Source organism: Pinus tabuliformis, chromosome 6 (genome assembly GCF_031772625.1).
Source record: "Pinus tabuliformis cultivar Carrire ecotype Pingquan chromosome 6, CPIR1, whole genome shotgun sequence".
Taxonomy (NCBI): Eukaryota; Viridiplantae; Streptophyta; class Pinopsida; order Pinales; family Pinaceae; genus Pinus; species Pinus tabuliformis.
The window spans coordinates 565030959-565056629 of record NC_142292.1 but is presented as its reverse complement, the minus strand read 5'-3'; the positions used below and the strand labels follow the sequence as shown (position 1 = coordinate 565056629).

Genomic DNA, 25671 nt, shown 5'->3' with positions numbered 1-25671 from the left:
CGTCACTCCCTCTGCCCTCTCCGTGGATGACGTAGTCTCTCTGGGCTCTGCGTAGCCTGGACTGACTACTGCTCTCGCTCTCTCTGCTTCTGTGCTGGTCTCCCAGCATTTCCTGCCTCTTTGCCTTGTACTCACTGCCCCTCACTGTTGATCACTGATTCAACTTTGCTTAGCAACCCCGCTCTAGCAAAATGAATGACTGATCACTCTAGTGTGTTCTCCAACTAACCCTCAAGCCTCTTCTTATACTTTTCTCGTTGGTCCTTCAACGACCAAGATTAAATATCTAATCAATGGCTAAGATTAGATTTGGCTTGATCCATGACTTTTGGAACCTTCTAACCCAGTTTTATATTAATACCCATTAATACTTTATTTTTCCTAAGTTTAGACTTAGGAACTTCCTTAAAATATTAATTATTTTAATATCTCTCAAACTGGATACAATTTGTCCAAACCATTTCTGGGTCTTGGAGATCTCATGTGCTTTAGCCTCTCCACCAATTTTCATGGCTAGAGCACATCCAATGCTACCCAAATCAACATTTTATAATATTAAAACAATTTGGTCGTGTCTTGTTTCTATCACTCACCCTATCTCAAAAATTTAAGGCATATTTTATGGAATGAAGGTAGCAGCATTATTCTCTTTTTCTAGGGAAAAAGCCTTGTGGAATAACCTTTGAGTACTTCCCTATTATCCATGGATGGTACATGGGGTAAACCATTGGCCCTGATTATGAACCTTATCCACAGGTGGATCAAGAGAGTTGAACCTGTGACCTCCTCAACTTTGGGGGAGAGATTTTGTGTCTGGCTTATTACTGCTTGAGCTAACCCTCAAGGCTATTCAACATTTATCCTCTGATACAGAAGGCAACACGTTTTTCTACTGTGTGAATTGTTTTCTTCAATACTGGATTCATATTTTTTCATAATCTACAAGGTAGGAATTTGTTAAAGTGTCCACATTTATCTAACAGTTCAAGATCAATTTCCTTTGTTATATTTTATTAGTAACCGTTTTGTAAAGTACTTATTGGCACCTTGCATATGGCGTTGGGATAGAAAATATGAATATGTTTCGAGAATAAAAATGTGATAGAGCTTGATGCTGCTCTCTAATTGAAAGCATAGATATTCCCTTTCAGCTTGAAGATTTTCTCTAATCGAGTTTCTCTCTCAATATACATGCATGTTGCATTATGCTGTTATTTTCTGGTTAATAGTCCCTATAATTTGTTTTACTAGCTAATTTCAGTTATTTCTACCATATGATGCCATAAAAGTGGGTTAGAACCCATGGATGTACAGATTGTGAACTGGCCCTATGATAGAGTGGTTTAGGACTTTTGATGCATTAGTGATTAACTGTTGGGATTTTCTTTGATCACACTGATACACTGACTTCACTGCAGGCAGAGGCTATTATATCAAAGATTGCAAATCTCAAATCCGGTGCGGAAATAAGCTCAGAGCCATTACTTCTCATAACTGCAGATCAAGTAAAATTCAATATCTTGAAAGTTGTTCTTTACTTTCTGTGTAGTAATGATTTAAGGATGTCTATAAATAACATAATGGTTCTGATATTCAATATCCTGAAAGTTTATTCTTTACTTTCTGTGTGGTAATGATTTAAGAATGTCTATTGATAACATAATGGTTCTGATAGCTGGGGACTTGATTTTTGCTTCATATACCATGGGCTTGAACTTCACAAAGAAAATGATGGGAGTACTCGAAAATTAGTATATGATGAAAATAATATGTAAATTACAGCTTTTAGCATAAGAAAATTATAGAGGTTTAAATGCGAGAGCATATATCAAGATTGGGACGTAACTCAACATTATACAGTTCTACCTAATTTATATGGGAAAGAGTATTTGAGATAAGAGTTTTTCTTTCTGGGAGTGAGAGAGCAAGAAACAAAACCTACTGTTCATACGTCATAGAATAATCAAGAAGCTGATTTGGCAAATTAACAATTATGCGAGCAATGTCAAGTTGCCAACATTTTGAATTTTGTAACTAGGTTTGGTCTTCATAATCTTATGTAAAAAGTAAAAAGTATAATTGTTTTTGTCTTGTCCCATTCAGACATTTAAAACAAAAGAAAATTGAAATTTTATAGCATATTTAGGTCTCTGCAAAATGCTTGCAGGGTTCTAAATTCGGAGAATTAGGAAATTAATTCTAACAATACGGACAGTGCAATTTAGGCGCAGACTTTACCAATTAAATTCACTATATGTACCTAGCTTTTGATTTTGATGTCGATCCCGGGCTTTTGTTGCTCCGAATTTGCTCCTGTTACCAAATGACCAAATCCTCCCTACCAAACTGGGCACAATCCTTGGTACCCAACTCCAAAATACTTCGTAATTGAAGCACTCTGGCCCCCGTGCCCAAAAGCTTCAAGAACAATTGCTCAAATCTCCAATTCTCAATTCCAATCCTTCAGCTCCGAATTCCAATCTTCAGTTCAGAATTTCAATCTCCCCCCCCCTCCTTCCTCCCTTCCCCCCTTCCAGTGCTCTGCGTACTTGTATAAGTATCTTTCCTAGGAAGTCGTCGCCTTCTTCCACCGCTCTCGACAGATTTGATTTAGAGAGTCATAAGGTTACGTGTTGCTGGAAGGTGAGGTACGTAGATTTAATAGGTGTTGATATTAATATGTTTGAAATGTTTAATGGATAACTTTTACTTTTAAATTTTAATTATAGGTATATATATTAATGTGTTTGTGATGTTAATTATCAAAATTAACTTTATAAATTTTAATTATAATATTTAAATAAAGTGAATTTATATATATTTTACAATTATTAACTTATAACTTTAATATTATGGTGATCAATACTTGTATTAGCAGGATGGAGAGTATTAATTTTATTTATTAATCTTATACTAATGAAATATTTGTTATGTATATTTTGAGTGTCAAATTTGTTGAGAAATCTAGGACATCGAGATTAGGTGAAGTCTCTTAGTTAGATAACTGCTTGTGAATGCTTTTTACTTCTTGATTAGGATATTCTTTTACTTATGTTATTATAATGTTATTCTTCATCAAACAACTACTAAGCATAAACCATAAAGAGACAAGAGACACAAAATATAGGCTATCAGCCAGGGCCAAAACCTCTCACTCTTGAGAGGAAAACCTGAACAAATTCTTCTTCTTATAGAGATTCCAATTGATGAATACCAAGACCAAGACCCTTGACCTATTTGCCACTCCAAGACCAAGACACAAACAATCCTTCTGCTCCTTTCTTCTTCTCGGCTACTCTTCAACTTTGACTTCCTTTTGCTTCAAACCTGCACCTTATTTCGGCCTCCTTGGAAACCCTAGTTGCAACACTCATGAGAGAGATATATGGTGATCCAATCCCTTAACCTTCTTCGCTTGGACTGTATAGCTATCTTCTCCAACTTGGCTTGCTGATTTGACTTCACAAGTAATCTTGCAAACCTTGGTTCTTCTTGGTTCTTTCTGCAACATATGTTGCCTCCTTTCTTCGCACGTGTGATAAGAAACAACCCTAAAACAATCCCAAAACACTCCAAAAGACTTTGCTGTTCCTTTTCCTTACTTCGCTGGTTGTAGGACCATCTTCGTTGACCTTTTTCGCACTTCTGTTTCAGACTATGCTTCATCGAAATTTTGTCTTCAACTGAAATCCGCACCGCCCTATTTATAGTTGTTGGAGTTTGTAATAAGCCGACTTGAAGAGGGTGAACTGACATGACTCTTTGTGTATATTATTTACTCCATCTTGTAGCCGACTTGAAGGAGAGGTCTTGTGCTTGTCTTGGAGGGATTTCATACTTATTTAATGACTCATACAAATGTGTAACATGCCCAAGAAGGGTCCTTCATACATGACATAGACTCAAATTGAATTTTATGACTAGATGACAAATCCTAAAGGCTCACAATGGGAGCCATCACTAAAAATAAAATTCCTTGCTCATGAAACCCATGAGACAAGCATTACAAAAGTAGTTTTATTTTTCTTCTTTACATCAATTACATAAAATCACAATTACACATGTCATTATAAAGACCGACCTAGTCACACTTTTCAACAAAATTTTAGGTAATATCTCCCTTAATCTTTTTAGGTACTCAACCCCTTTATTATTTGTTTAAACATTTTTCATAATTATTTAATACGTATATTAGTGCAAGGCATGCAATGTATGCATATGTAGCTATCATATGCATACATCGTATACATGCTAATACCCTTTTACCTATAAATCGAAAAAATGGGTCATTACAATGCCTAAGTCGGCCCTACAAGAAGTCATGTTGGCCTGCCTATGGACACACCCATTCACTATTGATGAAGACTATTTATAGGTCATTTCGTCTCCCTCCAAAAGACACATCACAGAAGAAGATACATCTGTGGAAGCATACAAAAATCTTAGGCTACATATCTTTGTTGTAGACAGTGAAGTCTGAGGCAACAACTCTGTTGAACTAGACGAAGTTCTGAAGTCCTCATTCTGAAGTGTTCACCTGTGACATGATCTGATGAAGAAAACGAAATTCGACCCTTACGAAAAATTGAAGTAGACTTCTTTGCAGACCTAATTGAAGACAATTTGAGGCACCTTATTTTGGAAATCTTGAAGGGTTGACTTGACATTTGGAGAGTAATCATCTAGTTACTGTTGAAGAAAGTGTAACTAGGTTCGGTCTTCATAAAATGTAATTTTGATCTTTGTACTTGTAAATTAAAAGAATTATTATTTTTGTCATTATCAAGAATGGGTTTCTTGCCCATTCAGTAGGTCAAGCACATGTTTAAGTGGTTCTAGGAAAGTCAAAGAGTCAATGTAATTATTGGAGACCCATGTGGGCATGTTACACTATGTAACCTATGTAATTATATCAAAGATTTGTGTCAAAAATGATCCTCCAAAGCACAAGGACAAGTCTCATCTTCAAGTTAGCTCAAAGAATGAATTTTGGTGCACTTGAAGTCAAGTCGGCCTCACTAGCTCAAGTCAACCCAAATAGGAGGGACAATCTCCTATATATAGGGCAATTCGACTTCACAAAAGCATCACTACTCATCTCTGAAATCAACGAGCAAGGACGAAAAAAAGGTGTGAAAAAGGAGCATTGAAATGATTTTAGGGCAGCGAAGAAGAAGAAAGAGAAACCGAGTTTGGGAGGACTGTTTTTGGGCCTAATTCTGTCATATGCGAAGAAAGAAGGGCAGTTCCGCAGTCACATCAGATCCACAAGGGCAGCAACACAATAGAGTTCGATTGGGCCAAGAAGTGACTCCAAATAAGCCTCCATCTCAAGCGAAGGAGGTCCCACATCTAGTGAAGGAAGGGAGCAAGTAAAAAATTTCAAGCCCTAGATCTGCCACACGTGTGAAGAAATCATATCTGTACTAGGGTTAAGAGGATCAACCTCTAAACTTAGAAATACACCAGAAGAAGAGGCTCATTATCTAGTCGAAATATCAAGAAGAAGAAAGATTGCCAAGCGAAGGAGAGGAAGGCATCAAAGAGGTCTCGTTAAGGAGAGGAAGGCATCAAAGAGGTCTCTAACGAGACCTAGGGTTTTTGCAGTTGCCGGAAAAAGGGCTATCAATTGCCGGAAGAAGTGTGAAGGAAGAAATCAAGGTGCAAAGTAGAGGAAGGCATTAATTGAAGGACAAATGGAATACTGTGTCTTGTGGTTGGAGAATCTACTAGTCAAAGGTCTAGGGTTTGGCATTTGTCAATTGAAGTTTCAATAAGAGAAATTTGCAGAGGGGTTTTCCTCTCTAAGGGAGAGAGGTTTTGCCCTGGCAGAGAGCTAACATTTTGTGTTCTTGTCTCTTTTGTTTTGGTAGCTGTTTGATGAAGTAAGAAGAACGCACACTAATAATAATAAGAGAAGATTGTGCAAATAAGAAAAGTAAAATGTACTTCACAAATTGTTATCATTGTCAGAAGAATCTCACTGTGAACCAGATGCCCTAGATTCTTCAACATGGTATCAGAACTAAGGTGACACATCAAGGAAGGGCATCTCAAGAACACATAGAAGATTGAAGCATCAGGATCAAGAAGCAAGGGCACAAAAAGGTTGAAGCACTAGATCTACAAGCAAGGGTTCCAGATCCATCAAAGACAAGGAGGATTACTATCTCCTCTTCTAGATCCATCTGTTGAAGAATCTAGGGCAATTAGAGTTAATGAGATTCTTCTTCTTCATGATAACTATTTGTGAGGTATTTTAAATTTTTTTCTTAGCACAATCTTCACTTATTATTATTAGAGTGTGTCTTCTTAGTTCATCAAATAGCTACCAAAACAAAGAGACAAGAACACAAGATGTTGGCTTTCTGCCAGGGCCAAAACCTCTCACTCTTTGAGAGGAAAACCCACACAAAATTCTTCTTATAGAGATTCCAATTGACGAATACCAAGACCATGACCCTTGACCTATTTAGCTACTCCAAGACGAAGACACCAATCCTCTTCTTTGTCACTGCTGAGATTATCATCATTGTTGCACCATTGAGGCCATCACTGCTGCACCACCAAAATCTTCATTACTGCTACAACATCATTGCTGCACTCTCACCGAGGTCTTCATCGTAAGAACTAGATCATTGTCGCTGCTTCACTGAGATCATTGCCGCTCCTTCATTTAGATTATCACCATAACACCGAGATCTTTATGCTAAGATATATATACCGAGATCATCATCATGCTTGTGACTGTGTCTTTATGATTACTTCTATGTTCAGAATATAATTGCATCTTAAGTGTATGCCGAGACTGAGGGTGATTCTTTAAGATCCTCTTCTTCACAAAAATGCCGAGAATGTATGCTTGAGACAGAGGTATGCCGAGAGTGTATTTCACCACATATATCCTAAGACTGGGACTGTGTTTTAGCATGCCTAGACAATGCTTCATTGAGACTGTGAGGAGGTCGAGACATCACTGAAAAACTCAGAGATCCTTCCATCCAAAAACCTGAACTCCTGCACTTATCTGAAATTCCTGAGCTACTGTACTTTATCCGAGGTTTCAAACGAATCCGAGTTTTCCTGCACTTTCTGTGGTGACCCTAGCCACATATATATAGTGGTTAGCCTTTTATATAAGTCAACATGACAGAGTGAAGTGTTGTGTCTCCTTTTTGCAAGCTGACATGACTTCTTTAGCTATTTAATTCATTTTTGAGGCTCACATAACTGCTTTCTTCATCGTTCTGCTTGTTGCCTTCTTCAAGAGGATTGTGCTTGTCTTGGAGGGCTGATCTAGACACTAGGTTGACTCATATACATTACATATATGCTCAAGAAGAGCTCTTTAACATTTTCTTTGACTCTTTGACTTTCCTATAGCACTTCAACATGTGTTGGACCTATGTAATGAGCAAGAAACTCATTTTATAATTTACAAAAATAATATTTCTTTTCTTTTACAAGTACAAAGATCAAAATTACATTTATGAACACCGAACCTAGTTACATTTTCTTCAACACTCCCTCTTAACTAGGGAGGTATTCATAACGGTACTTGGTCATTCTCAATCTGAAGAATTTCTCATAAGAAGAATTGAATTGATAATCCCATCTGTATAGCATCATATCAATCAACATTGTCACAGTGCAAGGCGTTGATTAACAACTCCATCTCTCCAAGAGATCATGAGCTACAACGCTGGCGAGACCAATGATTATAGACACCTCCATCATTGTCTCTCAAGGTACATACCCACTCGGGTGTTCACTGAGTATGACCTTCTAGGACCATTCTTATCTTGGGTTCTCAGCCCTCAAAGAATATCGGTCCTCTTGCCTATTCTTATCTTGGATGCCCTACACATACTCAAAGAGCATCAGATGCCATATGATTACCCAATCCTCCATTCTTTCTTCCTAAGTGAAGATAAGAATGTTGTGTCTATCTCTCCCTCTCAATTAGGGAGGATACATTCATCATGTGTGTACATTTCTCTTCATGGTCTTCACTAAGACTTACGGTTGTTAGTCATAGTCTAGTGCATGGCACATGAAATAGAAAAACACAACTGTCACTCCTTTTTAATCATGGGTGACCCAATCCAAGCTCCCTCTTGATCAGGGACCTATTAGGGTTCCCTCTTAACAAGGGACTCTCCTTTTTCATCAACAACTTCTTCTTCGTGGGTCCTTCAGTTGCTTGATCAACTTCTTTCCTTGATGTCATGAATTTCAGTTGAGCTTCTTCCTTGTAGGGCATCAACCATCGATCACTTTCCTTCTTGGTTCGTCATGTCATTCCTTTCTTCATGGAAAGTGGCCTTCTTGATACATATCTGGAACCTTCATCATATGGCTACTTCTTCCTCATCATGTTTCTTTCAGGAATTTCCATCCACCACATGAATGCTAGTTGTACTTGTACTTACAATTCTTGTTCCAGTAGCCCTGCATGAACTCATCCAGATATTACTCAAGAAATCAAAACATAACATTAAATCAAATCGTACCTTTCGAGATGGCTCTTCATCATGACATCTTCCTGTAGGTATCAACATCATACATGTTGACACATCTCCCAAAGATATCCATTGTCAAGGGTTTCCATTTTCAGACTTCCATCAGAGTCTTCATATCTTTCTAGGAGATTTCCTAGTCAAATCTTCTTGGTCTTTTGGATGTTGATTGCCTTCATCATGGTTGTATATTTCACGATCTCTTCCTTCCTCACACATTCCATTCCTAGGAGCTTTCAATTAGAGTTTCTTAATTGTAGTCAACCACCTCATACTTCATGTGAGGACATATTATGTTGATTTCATCTAGTGCGACTTATGTCTTCCTACATCCTTTCAAAGGAGGAGATTCTTTTTCTTTGATCATACTTCTCAAGATAGAAGTAATGATCCATGTTACCTGCAACCATATGACATGACATTACAATATTAAATACAAATAGACATACCTCATTTTACCATTAGGTCATCTAGGCTTCTTCTAGCAGCTTCCTTGATTGAAAAGATCTTCAATCCTTGATCTACTTCATCATATCATCCCAAGAATTCCATAAGTTGGAGTTCCTGATGAAACACTTGCTTTCTCTCTAGATTAGTGAACTCTCCGGTGAGGATTCCATCAGAGAATCTTGAGGATCTTTCATCTCCCCATTTGGCAGATGTCTTCCCTTTTTGACTGATGAGCCTTGTCCTGGATGAATTCTACCTTTCCTTTAATGTCAAATGAGGTTCCCAAGAGTTGTAAGCGCAAGTACAATCGACATTCATGTGGTGGATGGAAATTCTTGAAAGAAACATGATGAGGAAGAAGTAGCCATATGACAGAGGTTCCAAATATGTATCAAGAATGCCACTTATCATAAAGAAAAGAATGACATGACAAACTATGAAGGAAAGTGATTCATGGTTGATGCCCTACAAAGAAGAAGCTGAATTTCATGACATCAGGGAAAGAAAGTGATCAAGCAGCTGAAGGACCCACAAAGAAGAAGTTGTTGATGGAAAGAAGAGTCCCTAGTTGAGAGGGAGCTCTATCAAGTTCCTGGTCAGAGGGAGCTTGGGCAAGTTCCTGGTCAGAGGGAGCTTGGGTACATTCCTTCACAGGAATGGGAATATCTTCCCTAGTTGAGAGGGAGAGATAGACACAACAATTCTTGTCTTCACTTGGGAAGAAAGAATGGAGGATTGGGTAATCATTTGACATTCGATACTCATTGAGGATGTGTAGGGCATCCAAGATAAGAGTAGGCAAGAGGACCAATATTCTTTGAGGGCTGGGAACCCAAGATAAGAATAGTCCTAGAAGGTCAAACTCAGTGATGAAGGTGCCTATAATCATTGGTCTCACCAACATTGTGCTCTGATCTAATGAGAGATAGAGCTGTCAGTCAAGGCCTTGTTGTGGAAACAATGTTGGTTACTATGAAACTATAACAGATGGATTGCCAATCCGATTTCTCTTATGTGAATTTCTTCAGATTGAAAATGTCCAAACACCTTGTAATGATTTATGAATACCTCCCTCGTTAAGAGGGAGTGTTGAAGAAAGTGTAACTTGGTTCGTTCTTCATAAAATGTAATTTTGATCTTTGTACTTGTAAAATAAAAGAATTATTATTTTTGTCTTTATCAAGAATGGGTTTCTTGTCCATTCGATAGGTCAAACACATGTTTAAGTGCTTCTAGGAAAGTCAAAGGGTCAATGTAATTATTGAAGACCCATGTGGGCATGTTATACTATGTAACCTGTGTAATTATGTCAAAGATATGTGTAAAAAATGATCCTCCAACGCACAAGGACAAGTCTCATCTTCAAGTTGGCTCAAAGAATGAATTTTGGTGCACTTGAAGTCAAGTCGGCCTCACTAGCTCAAGTAGGCCCAAATAGGAGGGACAATCTCCTATAAATAGGGCAGTTCGACCTTACAAAAGCATCACTACTCGTCTATGAAATCAACGAGCAAGGATGAAAAAGAGGTGCGAAAAAGGAGCATTGAAGTGATTTTAGGGCAGCGAAGAAGAGGAAAGAGAAACCAAGTTTGGGAGCACTGTTTTTGGGCCTAATTCTGTCACACGTGCAAAGAAAGGAGGGAAATTTTGTAGTCACATCAGATCCACAAGGGCAACAACACAATAGAGTTCGATTGGGCAAAGAAGTGACTCCAAATAAGCCTCCATCTCAAGCGAAGGAGGTCCCACATCTAGCGAAGGAAGGGAGCAAGTAAAAAGGGCTATCTCAAGCCCTAGATCTGCCACACATGTGAAGAAATCATATTTGTACTAGGGTTAAGAGGATCAACCTCTAAACTTAGAGATACACCAGAAGAAGAGGCTCATTATCTAGTCGAAATATCAAGAAGAAGAAAGATTGCCAAGCGAAGGAAAGGAAGGCACCAAAGAGGTCTCTAAGGAGACCTAGGGTTTCTGCAGTTGCCGGAAAAAGGGCTATCAGTTGCCGGAAGAAGTGCGAAGGAAGAAATCAAGGTGCAAAGCAGAGGAAGGTATTGATTGAAGGACAAAAGGAAGACTGTGTCTTGTGGTTGGAGGATCTACTGGTCAAGGGTCTAGGGTTTGGCATTTGTCAATTGAAGCTTCAATAAGAGAAATTTGTAGAAGGGTTTTTCTCTCTAAGAGAGAGACGTTTTGTTCTGGCAGATAGCCAACATCTTGTGTTCTTGTCTCTTTTGTTTTGTTAGCTGTTTGAGGAAGTAAGAAGAAGACACACTAATAATAATCAGAGAAGATTGTGCTAATAAGAAAAGTAAAAAGTACTTCACAAATTGGTATCATTGTCAGAAGAATCTCACTATGATCCAGATGCCCTAGATTATTCAACAGTTACTACTAGTCGGTTTGTTTATGACTTGGATTTCTCTTGTTGACAAATCTTCTACAAGGAAGGAGTGCTGGGTTTTCCCCTTGTGGGTTTGTCCCTAGCCATTGGCCTAATCTTTGGTATCTCTTGTCTATTATGCACTATGATCTTTATTTTCTTTATGTTTTTGAATGTGTAATTGCTTGATGACATAACTAAATGATGTTTATGCTAAAAAGAAACACATATATTAGTGTCAAGTAATTATCATGATTAAAATTCCCACTCAAATTTCAACATGATTTGTAGGATAGAATACAACAAAAACCTCCTAAACACACAACCACCCTTAAAAAAATAAAAATAAAACCAAAAACAAACAAATAAAAAAAATTGTTTTGCTATATTTGTGCATGTAGGAAAGGATGTGGTAGAGCTTCTTAAAATGCAGTCTAGATAGATAGTGACTGCATTAATAAAGTTTCCTTTGTAGACTAGTTTGCATAAAACCAAAATTGTAAAAGATGTGTTGGCGTGGGTGCAAGATTTACCATCGTAGAGACTGCTTTGCATAAAACCAAACTTTGTAAAAGATGTGTGGGTGTGGGTGCAAAGTTTACCATTTTCAAAGTATTGGTGCGGAAATTACACCATTTTTAAAAATTGGGTGCAAGAGTGTTTCTATCTGTCTTTGTATGTGTCTGCTCATAACACCAAATCAAATCACACGAACAATTTTGAAAATTGGGGCAACTATGGGACAAATTACCCATGAGAAACCTTACCACGCTAAAGGAAAGCCATTGTGCCCCAAAGAGAATTTATATTGGTCAAAGGACAATTCAGATGGATAAAGAAATATTATTAATTGATATGAAAAATTTACTTGGCTAGAAATCATCAAACATGTGGAAAATATATTTAAATGTTAATGGCAAATTTGAATTTGGGTTTTTCCCTCCAAACTTACAAGTCGGCCTGCCCAATAGTCGCGACCCTTCATGAAAACAACTAGAAATATGTATCTATCATCTTCCCTTGGAGACAAGAAATATTTGTGCTTTCTAAGACAGATCAATTTGATTTTGCAGTTTGCATTAGTCACTCTAAGGCTCACATGAGAAAGGCTTGCATGGCATTTTTGAGGATCACATTATTCTCTACAATGGGTCGCATTTCTGTGGTAGCTCATATGGATCAGATCTCTATCTATGGCTTGTATCTATTGGCAACTCATACTTTGTCTCCATGACTATGGCTTGATTTCTGTGGCTTATGTGACAATATCTTTGTGACTCGATTTAAGTGGTTCGCAGTACTTACACAGTGGCCCGAATACATTACCTTTGTAGCTCTTTCTCTTTATTCTGAGGTTCACAAATATGCAGTGACTCTCATCTCTTGGTTCACATCCTTCATGTGGCACGTTTCTATAAGTAACCCGCATACTATACCCTGTGGTGTCTCACATTATTGACACGTAATATTTCTTTGGTCTGATCCGCTCACTTTACTCTGTGGTAGCTCGCTCTAACAAACTGTGGCTCACATTGATCTTTGGCTTGCATTGGAAATTTTGTGGTGGCATCACTCTCACATGACAATGACAATGATAACCTCGTGGCTACACTTGATTTATATTATAGTGGCTTGACTTAAATTAAAGTGGCATCGTTTGATTTATATTACAATTGCATCCCTCGAACTACAGTGACATTGCTCGACTCTATGAAGCAATAATATGGCACTATGACAATGATAGGGCAATAATCTTGTATGAATGCTACAATAGTGATAGTAATCTTCTTGTCAATGAAAATAACCTTATTCTCTCTACAACAATAATACATGATGATAGTGATGACACTTGTTGTATGATGACAAAGATGTATATGTTCATTAGAGACATGTGACATGTGATAGTTGTTGAAATGTAACTAGGTTCGGTCTTCATAATGACATGTGTAATTGTGATTTTATGTAATTGATGAAAAGAAGAAAAATAAAATTATTATTGTGCTTGTCTCATGGGTTTCATGAGTAAGGAATTTTATTTTAGTGATGGTTCCCATTGTGAGCCTTTAGGATTTGTCATCTAGTCATGAAAATGAATTTGAGTCTATGTCATGTATGAAGGACCTTTCTTGGGCATATTACACTTGTGTATGAGTCAATAGAAATGTCAAATAACCCTCAAAGACCAAGCATAAGCATTAAACTCAAGTCGGCTTCAAAGTGGAATTAATTATCTCTCTATCATGTCGGCTCAGCTTGATATCAAGTCGACTTATTACCTTGGGAAACAACTATATATAGTGCAGTGCGTCTTCATTTCAGGACAGGATTTTCGGTGATCAAGTCTGAAGTGTGAGGTACAAAAAAACAGTGCGAAGGTGATAGAAGAGGAGCCTAAGGATCAACAAATGGAGAAGGAAGACTAGGGTCTGTTTTTTGGGTGTTGTAGTTGTCACTTGTACGAAGAAAGAAGTAAACTTCTGCTGCAATAAGGCCGAGTTTCAAAGGAAACCAGATTAAAGTCATAAAGAAGGCCGAGTTGTTAAAAGAAGTATCCTCCACCTTGACGCAGGGTTACCCCCGCTTACACCCACAGTATGTATCTACAATGCATAAGTACATTTGTCTCAAGAATTTTAACTCTCTAAGGAGTCAAATCTTCATTTACCAAGGTTTTAGGCTCCTTTCAACGGTATCATTCATTACAATAGCCCAGTCTTTCATTTCCTTCTATCGGGACTCCATCTGCCCTTATAAACCTTAGTTTAACTTTACCCGCACACTAGGCCTTCATAACATTGTTGTCGCATATATATAACCAACCCCTCTTTAAACTTTGGTTAATGCAGACTTAACCCATAAAACCCTCCATCGACGCTTTATTTCTATTATACATAGAAATACACATAAACATGCATAACTTACCTTTTCGCCTTTTTTAAAAGCCTTGCTTTTTTTCCAAGGTTTCCCCTTTATCGCTGATCGCAATCGAGGCTCTCCGCAGTCACATTAACACACACCTCCCCCGCATCCGATATGCGATTACTTGTCGGATTTCAAATATTATACAATTGCGCTTATAAACCTTCTCGGTTCCACTTCTTATCGCTCATCGCATTACTTCTCTGATTTCCGCATTACACAGAAAACACACGGAACTCCGCTCCAAAGCTTAAGGCTGGAACTCAAATGGAATTGAGTCCGCCTCTATAAACTTTCGGGTCCGCGCCTTTCAACCATTTCTGAAGCACTGCTCCTTCCTTCCGCCGATCTTTGATTAAATCAGGGCCGCAGATCTGGCTTCCGATCCGACGATCGAGATCCTTCCCCGTTCCAAAAGTCGCTTGACGGTCCTCCGCCATTGATCTACACTTAGTAGATCCAACGATCGACGATGACTTCGGATAGACAACAGGCACAGAGAATAACTGCCCGAAAAGCAGTTTCCTCTCTCTCCTCCGTTGCTACGTGTCGCTCGATAAGTGGAATCGGGTGCTCACCCCTCGATACCACTTACCGCTTCTTCGCCACCCGAAATACCACTTAAGGTTTGCGAAACCACCTCTTCTTTGTGTTATCTCCTGCGCTCTTTCACCGTGCGATGACCGTTGATCTATGAGATCTAACGGTTCCTGCGCATCACCTCTTCACTTCTCCACTCGTCCCTTTTCTTTGACTTTAATTCATCCTTCAGTGTTTTTCCTGTGGTTTTGGGTTTTTCTTCAAGGATTCATTCTTTCTACTCTTCCGCTGCTCAACTCTCTTTGAGCTTTGCTCCGCGAATTCTCACTTCGCTACCTCTCTAGAGCTTCACTCTGATCCTCTAATTGGATTCAAAGACCCGTTATGATTCTTCTGAATCATTCTTCTCCTCTGCGTGTTCTACAGAACTCTGCCTGCAACCCCTATTACAGAACCTACGAATTCACATATAATTCAACACTCGAAACACACATTCGAACTCAGAATTGAGTTGATTATATTAATAAATATAAACAATGATTACAGAATGGGATCTCTGTCTCTCAGGCCTAATCTTCAGTATTAGTGGCCTTCTCTCTACTCTGCCTGTAGGCTTACATTTATACCAGAAAGGTTTTATTGAACTAATTATGGTTCAAATCATAGATCTAATGAACTGACTCCTAAATGTCCTCTATGTCCACTTCTAACTTCAATTAATTCCTAAGAACTCTCTCTAGTTCCTCGAATCATGAAACTACCTTTAGAGTTATAATTGACTTCTAACTCTCTTGTCATTATTAGCCACTCATGTTCTCCTTTATTCGAGACCATTTACAAACATCCTCACACATCTAATTAATTCCTATTCTATTCACTTAAAAGCCTAAATATTACATTAATTTGAGACTTAGAATCCAACTTCCTTAAAACACATGACCCCCCTATGTTTACTAAAATACAATGATTTTCCTTGGGTTGAATGCTCCTGCATCACACCTCAAGCGAAGGAGTTTAAGGAATGCTATCTACACGTGCAAGGGCTCTGATTTAGGGCCGAAATGTTGCAGGTCTAAAAAAGAGGAAATTTAGCCTAGATATGAAAGGAAGGAGCAAGCAGTTGACCATCGTTGATTCAATAGGGCAAGATAGGAAGCTTGGTGTCTTGGTCTTGGAGAGGTCTAATAGGTCAAGGGTCTTGGTCTTTGTATTCATCAATTGGAATCTCTATAAGAAAAAGAATTTGTTCAGGTTTTCCACTGTTACGAATACAATTTATATAAAAACAAAATAAATGAGTGAAAAAATAATAATTATAATTATAGTTAATTAATGAGTAGTTAGTGAAGAGTCATGTCTTAATGGACATGACCATTCATGAAAGGGCACTTGCCTAGGTATATAAGCAAGCCCTCATTGTAACATTCAATCATCCTTGTACATTTCATATTATTAATAAAATATTATTTATAAATACCTTTGTGTATTTTATATTAAAAGCACAAACACCCTTAAGTTTTGTCGTTTTAGTCGTATCGGAGCCAAGCGAGCCTTTGGATGTTATCCGTTGCACAATATGCTAGTAAGTTTACACCCTAAATTCATTGAGCAGTTAAGTGAAATTTGAGAATCATTTCAGCAATTAAAAAAATCATGTGCAGAATTTACAACATGTCTAAAGGAAGAATACATTAACATGAAAGGAACTAACATTAAAGAATGTTCTAATCGAGAAAATGATGTTGAACATGTTGAATTGGGATCTCCTCAGGGTAACATAAATGAGACTAAAAATCAAAGTGAGTGTAAGACAACCAAAGATGAAGTAGCTAAAGATGATATTGCTAGTGGGACAACTATTGAAGAAAATGATAAAATTAAAGTTGCAAACCAAGGAATCGTGAATTCTGATTTAGTTAAGACCATATCCAATACAGTTGATTTGGAGCAGACAAGGGAGGATGAAGAACAAAATAATGATGAATCTGCATTTACAACAACTATCAAAGATGATAAATATGAATGTAATGATGTGCTTGCCCCATTAAGGGATAGGAAGAAACAAAAGAAAAATCTTTTAGAAGAAGCTGGCAAAGCATATCCTTTCTCAGAACCAGTTGTCAAGCCTAAACAAGCAGCTCAGAATGGTGTGATTGAGCAATCCACAATAGTAAAGGAGGAGCCTGCTCATGTTGTTGAGGAGGTACATAAAAATCACATGCAACAGAGGGAAGTCCTTGAAGACTCAACTGGCCAAAAAGGATAAGAAATTAAACATGCTCATAAGGAAGTGCCACCTCATCCTCCTCAAAGAGCTCCAGTTGAGGTCCAAGCACATAAAAAGTTGTATGCTTCATTTATTAAACAAAATGCAGCACCATCCATCGTTGCAATCCAGAAATCGTCTCTTGTGATGAGCAGGGTTGTACCAATTTTAGCTCAACGTCCAACAACTGCTCCAAGTTCCAATTATGTCAATTTCATAGATAAGAGCACTGTAGAAGAAAGTGGTTCCTATGTTTTCATCAACAACTTGCCTACGAATGTTAACCCGCTTCCCAATTATCCTAAGAGTTTCATGCAAGAGTTGGGGAACTATATTATTGAAATTTTATCAAGCATCTCCACTTTGGATCCTAGCTTGCTTCCTGCCTTCAATGATCAATTCCAAACAGAATCACTGAAAATCATGCAACTATCTGGAGATGGTGCATCACTTGAATGCAAGCAACGCATGGATCAACTTTCATAATTTTTCTCTTTATTGGGAACATGTGTGATAGAGAAGAAGAAGGAATGTCTGGCCAAAGCTGATGCTTCCAGTTCAGCTGGTGATTTGCATAATGCATATGAGGCCCCAGAAGGAAAGCATAAAGATCTAAGCTATCCAGGTGCATCTACTGTAGCCGTTCTCGTTGTTAATGAAAAATCCTTTGTCAATGACTCTGACAAGGATATTATTAATTCAGAGACTTGTGATGTGAAAGCACAAAGGGGTGCCCTTCGGAGGCAACACCAATTGAATGAGAAACTCCAGTATGAGCTGGACGAAGAGAGGAACACTTCTGTGGACGCAACACAGGAAGCTCTCGCCATGACTTACCGGTCATAGAAAGAAAAACATGAAAAAGAAAGAGAAGCATCTCTATTCAAGAAAATGCAAGCTTCCACTAAGCAGGAAAATTTGTCTCTGGAAGATCTCCTTGATGAAAAAGATTGTCATTGAAACCCTGCGGTCTGAGATTCAATCTTTGAAGTAGTCGGTTAGGGTCCAAAATCATAAAAATAGTAATGTTAATCATGAGATGATATCATCAAATTTCACCAATGATTTTTTTAAGGTTAAGGAGGTAGTAAATGACCATGCCCTCTTAATTCCACTGGTGGAATCTACTAACTAGAAAAGGGGGGCAAAGTAGGTAGAGATATTTACTGGTGATAATATAAGTACGATGGACAAACAAAGTACAAATTCAAAAAATGCAAATGAAAATGGCAGTATTAATGTGAATATGAATAAGAAACGCTGTATTTTGATAACAGAGAAGGAAACAAATACCAGTGAAGCCTCATTTCACGCTGTTGATGCTTTAGCTCAGCCTCAATTTATGGAAGAAGATGATGAGAATAATGATACTTGCATAGTAGGATCTGGATTTGATTTTTTTGTATTTGATCGTCTTTCCCATGATGAGGAGGTTCAACAAATTTATGAGAGGATGCAAGCGTTGGTAGAAGAGAGGAAGTCCATGGCGCAGACACTACAACACTTGAAAATGCAGAATGAAGGTTTAATGGAACTCATCACCAAGTTTGCACACCAACATGTTGAAGAATCTAGGGAAAATGTAGTTAATGTGATTCTTCTAGCATGATAACTACTTGTGAGGTATTTTAATTTTTCTTCTTAGCACAATCTTCACTTGTTCTTATTAGAGTGTGTCTTCTTATATTCATCAAATAGTTACCAAAAACAAAGAGACAAGAACACAAGATATTGACTTTCTGCCAGGGCCAAAACCTCTCCCTCTTGGAGAGGAAAACCCACACAAAATTATTCTTATAGAGATTCCAATTGACGAATACGAAGACCATGACCCTTGACCTATTATGCCATTACAAGACCAAGACACCAATCCTCTTCTTTGTCACTGTTGAGATCATCATCATTGTTGCACCATCACTGAGGTCTTCATCAACAAGATCTCCATATTTAGATATGTATAGGAGAGCTACATGTAGATCCACCGATATCATGACTGTCTTATCATAATTGTACCTTCACCGAGATCATAACTTTTGTGACTATGTCTCCATCAAGAACGAGATCATGACTACACCTTAATGCATGTCGAGATAAAGTGTGTCACTATGAGATCCTTCCATCATAATTATGCCGAGACTGTGTGTGCTATTGTAGGATTCCTGTGATCATCCTTGTCACCAAGATTATGATTGCACTGAGATCTTCACCGAGGATGTGACTGTGTTCTCTTTGCACCTAGTCACTGCTATGTTGAGAATACATCACTGTAATACCCATCTGAAAACCATAGTGATCCCTCTCCATCCGAAGTACTGAACTGCTGCCTTGATCCGAGTTTCATGTACCATTGAGATTTCAGAGGTATGTTGAGATCAATGTACCATCCGAAATTCTGTACCTCTGCCCTCATCCGAAGTTGCAGAGAAGTCTGAGTTTTTTTCTGTCTCTCTGTGGTGACTCTCACTGCGTATATATAGTTGTTTGTCCATGTTTATATACATTTTGAGGCCGTCATAACTGCTTTCTTCATCATTTTTGTTGCTACCTTCTTCAGGAGGATTGTGCTTGTCTTGGAGGGCTGATCTAGACACTAGGTTGACTCATATACATTACATATATGCTCAAGAAGAGCTCTTTAACATTTTCTTTGACTCTTTGACTTTCCTATAGCACTTCAACATGTGCTGGACCTATGTAATGAGCAAGAAACTCATTTTATAATTTACAAAAATAATATTTCTTTTCTTTTACAAGTACAAAGATCAAAATTACATTTATGAAGACCGAACCTAGTTACATTTTCTTCAACACTCCCTCTTAACTAGGGAGGTATTCATAATGGTACTTGGTCATTCTCAATCTAAAGAATTTCTCATAAGAAGAATCGGATTGGTAACCCATCTGTATAACATCATAGTAACCAACATTGTTTCCACAGTAAGGCCTTGAATGACAGATCTATCTCTCATTAGATCAGAGCACAATGTTGGTGAGACCAATGACAATAAACACCTTCATCATTGTCTCTTAGGTACATACCCACCTGAGTGTTCACTGAGTATGACCTTCTAGGACTATTGTTATCTTGAGTTCCTAGCCCTCAAATAATATCGATCCTCTTGCCTACTCTTGTCTTGGATGCCCTACACATCCTTAAAGAGCATTAGATGCCAGGTGATTAACCAATTCTCCCTTTCAATTGGGGAAGATGTGTCCATTCCTTGAAGGAATGTACCCAAGCTCCCTCTGATCAGGTACTTTCCCAAGCTCCATTTTCGTTGAGAACTTGTTAGAGCTCCCTCTTAGCTAGGGACTCTTCTACACATCAACAACTTCTTCTTCGTGGGTCCTTAAGCTGCTTGATCAACTTCTCTCCTTGATGTCATGAAATTCAGTTGAGCTTCTTCCTTGTAGGGCAATAGCCATCGATCACTTTCCTCCTTAGTTCGTCATGTCATTCCTTTCTTCATGGAAAGTGGCCTTCTTCATATCTGGAACCTTCGTCATATGACTACTTCTTTCTCATCATGCTTCTTCCATCCACCACATGAATGCTAGTTGTACTTGTAAGTAGCCCTGCATGAACTTATCCATATATTATTCAAGAAATCAAAACATAATATTAAATCAAATCATACCTTACGAGATGGCTCTTCATCATGACATCTTTCTGTAGGTATCAACATCTTGCATACATGTTGACACATCTCCCAAAGATATCCATTGTCAAGGGTCTTCATCTTTTTCCATCAGAGTCTTCATATCTTTTCGGGAGATTTCCTAGTTAAGTCTTCTTGGTCTTTTGGATGTTGATCGCCTTTATCGGGGTTACGATCTCTTCCTTCCTCACACATTCCATTCTCAGGAGTTTTCAATCAGAGTTTCTTAATTGTAGTCAACCACCTCATACTTCATATGAGGACATATTATGTTGATTTCATCTAGTGTGACTTATGCCTTCCTGCATCCTTTCAGAGGAGGAGATCCTGTTTCTCTTGATCATGCTTCTTAAGATAGAAGTAATGATCCTTGTTACCTGCAACCATATGACATGACATTATAATATTAAACACAAGCATACATACCTTATTTTACCTTTAGGTCATCTAGGCTTCTTTCAACAACTTCCTTGATTGAAGTGTCTTCAATCCCTTGATCTGCTTCTTTTCTTATGTCATCATCATCCATGAATTCCACAAGTTGGAGTTTTTGATGAAACACTTGCTTCCTTTCTAGATTAGTGAACCCTTTGATGAGGATTCCATCAGAGAATCTTGAGGATCTTGTATATCCCCATCTGGCAGATGTTTCCTTTTTGACTTGATGTATGATGAGCCTTGTCCTGGATGACTCCTTCCTTTCCTTCAATGTCCACTGAGGTTCCCAAGAGCTATATCCTTCATGTTTGTTTGCCATGGATTTTGTCCTTCATGATTCCCATGGTGATGTCACGAGTTCTTGTTTCTAATGCTTTCATGATGCCACGATGCATCTTATTATCTTGGTCATATCTATAACACAAGATTTAGGAGCTTATGATAGGACCCTTTTGTGAGGGATACCATCTTACTCATAGTAGATATTTGTTACTCCCTCTTTCCTTGGCCCTTTTTCTTCAACTTCCTCCATCTTTCCGGTGATATGAGCTTCTTTCCATAATCTTTCCATAGCATTGAATCTTAGCTATACTATTCTGTCTTGCTTGAGGACCAAACTTGCCTTTCCTTTTTGCACATGTTTGAGTTCTTTTATCCTTCAATACTTTTGCCATCAACTTGTCTTTCTCTATTTAGCATAGAGACCATAAGTTGTCGAATGAGGTAACTTTCTTATCCCATGGATATTTGTTACCTTGATTGTTAGTGCATTATGAATCAATGATGGTTATCTTCCTTCCTAGATCTTGTAGATGGGACCTTATGAAGATATCCTACATCCTTTGATACCCTTTACTTTCATGTAGATCAGATTTCATGTGACCTTCTTCATTGCACCTTCAGAGAATGAGTTTATCATATACATCTCTTTGATGTCTCCAATATTGCTATATGAGGGGATCTTTCATAAGTATCCCTTTCCATGAATTCAGAGGAGACCTTTTGATATGTTCAATGACTTTAGCTACTTAGAGGACTATGTCTATCCTCCTTCTTTATGCAAGGAATCTTGATGACCCAACTGATTTATAGATCTCCTTGCAAACACGAAGTCATTTAACCAAATTTGATTATAGAATGAAAAGATACTTACTTGACATGTGAAGATGAAATCTTCACCTTGATTGCTTTGATGATGGTTGAAGAAGATGTATTAGTACTTCTTCTTGGATGACCTTCTTTTGAATGAGAGAATCTTTCCTCAATAGAAAAGGTTGCTCCTTTTGATGAGGATGATTTGTTGCTTCTTCGGATGATCTTCTTCTAGGGCAAGGAGATGATCCTTTCTTGAAGATGACCACACCTTATTGCCTTCAATATGCTTTGCCTTCTTTTGTAGTGTAGATCATGATTGCTGCTCGGGTTTCAACCTGTTCCAAGATGAGGTGATCTTCGATTTTGAGGTCCTTTGAGTTACCTTTCTTTGTAGACTTCTTGATGAGGGTGTTGGTGGCCTTTTTGATGATCACTGTGGAGATACAAGCTCTTGCTGTTGTAGACTGTCTCCTTGATTATGTAGACAAAAACCCTTGTTGTTGTAGACTAATCCTGTTAAATTGGCAACTAGGGCCAAACTCCACGTGGGTCGGCTTATTTATGGCAGCTGATATTTTTATTGGATCCCTCTCGTCGAGAGGTGTAGGATTGATCCAAAGATCATCCGATTCCAATAAGTATTTATGGAGATATGAATTTATTTTGTTTATATAATTATTATCAAGCCGACCAGCTCTTATGTAGGCTCTAGAAGCCCAAACGTCATGTCTATTCAATCATCCACCTTTAGTATAAATAAGAGAGGATTTGAAGTCATTAGCACAAGGCATTCTTCAAGTGATCTCCTCCTGTCCACGTCTTGGGTTATTGGTGAAGGAGAGACACTAAGAAGAATACGCTGGCCTTGGATGATGCCCTAGCTCTCACGCAGATATGGAGCAACTACTTACAACAATCTCTAATTTGTTGGCAATGGAGACCTAAACGCACAACAAATACTCTATACGCTGTCATGCACATACGTAAGATCAGGAAGACTTACACGCTGGAGACTCACATGCTGAGGTAAACGTAGTCATGATTGCATATACGTTGGGCATTATATATACGCTATTCAATACGTTGTGTATGAGTTCATGTATACGCTGGCAATAAATATGTATATGAAGCAAACAGCAATACAATCACACGCATAGCATCTGAACAGAGCAAATGACAATAAAGTCATACGCTGTCATGTCATCGCAGTCACTGGAACTCACACATGTATACGCACTCATATAAGAACTCGTTCATATATACTCGTAGTCCTGTTCATGACCCACACAGTCTCAATGTTCACGCTGGATAGCTGTATGCAGTCATCACGCTGTCTGCAGTCAATGATATACGCAGGAATATATATGCGGGAATATATAACCGCAGGAATATATAACCGCCGGAATATATATGCCATCAAGCCGCAGTAAGGAAGGAATAGATGCAGTCTCCGCATGCAATGGAGACACATATGCAGGACATAAAGATCCGCAGGCAAAAGAAGACAGTGGCATCTTCATGCTGTCATTGCCAATCTCAGTGTGAAGATGACATCATTACGTAACCCTAAACTGCAGCCATGTGATGCCCTTAACACTGTAAAGGAGTAGACTTATGCGCAGGACATTGAGAAACATATACGCAGCCATGGAATTTATATATAGGCCATGGAAATTATATACAGGACTTCGAATCTTTTATATGCAGGCCATGGCAACATTTATATGTAGGTCATGGATACATCTATACACTGTCATGTTGACACCTTATGCACAGTCATGGAGATACGCTATACTTGTGAAGACAAGAATCTTGAAGGGACACTCCTTGTCTTGATCTACCCTCTAGAGACATTTCTGTAAGGACAACTGTATGATGATGATGCATATTAGTATGGGCAGCATGATGATTATCATGTCTACTGCAGCATGGTGTAGTATGCATCGGTGCAACTAGAGGATGCAGCACGCTGATAGGTATCAGTTGAAGCAGAATGTCTTCAACTGATCTCATCGTTATAGGAGATGATCTATGCTTAGATCTAGACAAGTCAAAGTGTTGACATCTGTTGTAAATGTACTATCTCGCTCTCTCTCTTTCTCTGCTGAACCTTGAAGATAAAAGAAGATTTGATCAAAGGGTTTCCCCACACATTGTGGGGTTTGTCCCTGGCTGGTGCCACATCTTGTGTCCTCTTCTCTTGGCTTGTCTTCTGCGTTTTATATTTATGTTCTATCTGCGATTTATCTTAATGCTGATGTGATAGCTAACTATGAAAATTTAAATAAATTGCTCTAGCATAGAACATACCTAAACTTAACATGGGATCAGAGTTGAGGTGAAGACAATGCCCAAGTAAGAGTGAAATAGCAATCACCGAAGACAATTGGGATAAGACAAAAGGATTAATGGGTTCCTTATAATTCACCTAGGGTGAATTCGAACCAGAGAATGTTATCAGAATGGCGCAACAGAAGTTTTTGATGGCCCATCTAAAGATCACGTCATTGGGAAGTTCGAATCTAAGGGTGGAAGGAAAGGCGGATGTCTTGTTGAAATAAGTTCGGCCATTATGCGAAGGAGTGTCCGAATGGCAGTGACACATCTCTTGATGAAGATAACAATTATTCCTGGGACATCTTCAATGATCAAAGGAATGACTGGTAATGCAGGTCATCAAAGAAATGGTCAACTCTTCCACAAAAGCAAGGAACCCCAGAATCTCTTTTATGTACCTGATCGCAAGAAGAACCTAGTGTCCATCTCGGAAATGGAAGTCAAAGGTTACAGGGTGGCACTTATCGATGGAAAGGTACATGTTTGAAAATAGATCTTTCAAAGATGTTTTTGGGTTTAGGGTTGTATCAAGTTGTAGGAAGTCCACTGGGGACCATGTCCATTGACTCAACACCGGAGGTCTGTGAGTCAGATGGTGACTAGGATCCCTGAATTCAAAAAGGAGCATGAAGGTACATGTCTGAAATGTACCGAAGGAAAATATTAGAAGGGGACCATTCCCCTCATGCAGCAAGTCCACAGGCTTGGAACAACCCGAGGAGTTTGAGACTCATGATCGGGAATCTCATGTGTACAGGTGCAAGAAAACCCTCTATGGCTTGAAGCAAAACACGTCGGGTGTAGTATGAGAAGGATTGATAGCTGTCTAGTGTAGCTGAGATTCACTAGGAGTGAAACCGATCCAAACCATTACTCAAAGGTTGTGGATGATAAACCTCTTGTACCGGCACCTATGTCTGACAGGTGCAGACCCTCTCATTTATAAAAGACAGAGGGAGTTGGATTCTGAATGTGGAAAGAAAAGCTGCAAGCCTATGACTACCTCGAGGATCTTAACTTTCAAGAAGTTATATGGTAATAATGTCGGAGCTGATTTGGGAAATG

General features: G+C 38.5%; 1 protein-coding gene across 1 annotated transcript in view; it reads left to right on the top strand.

Moving 5' to 3' along the window:
• The first annotated feature begins 1302 nt into the window (after positions 1-1302).
• The window catches only part of LOC149259772 (uncharacterized), a 78385-nt gene continuing 54016 nt past the window's right edge, over positions 1303-25671 (top strand). Inside the window, exons 1-2 of the mRNA XM_089455156.1 lie at positions 1303-1308; positions 1419-1505. Of these exons, the coding sequence (XP_089311282.1) occupies positions 1303-1308; positions 1419-1505 (93 nt within the window). The remainder of the gene's footprint in view (positions 1309-1418; positions 1506-25671) is intronic.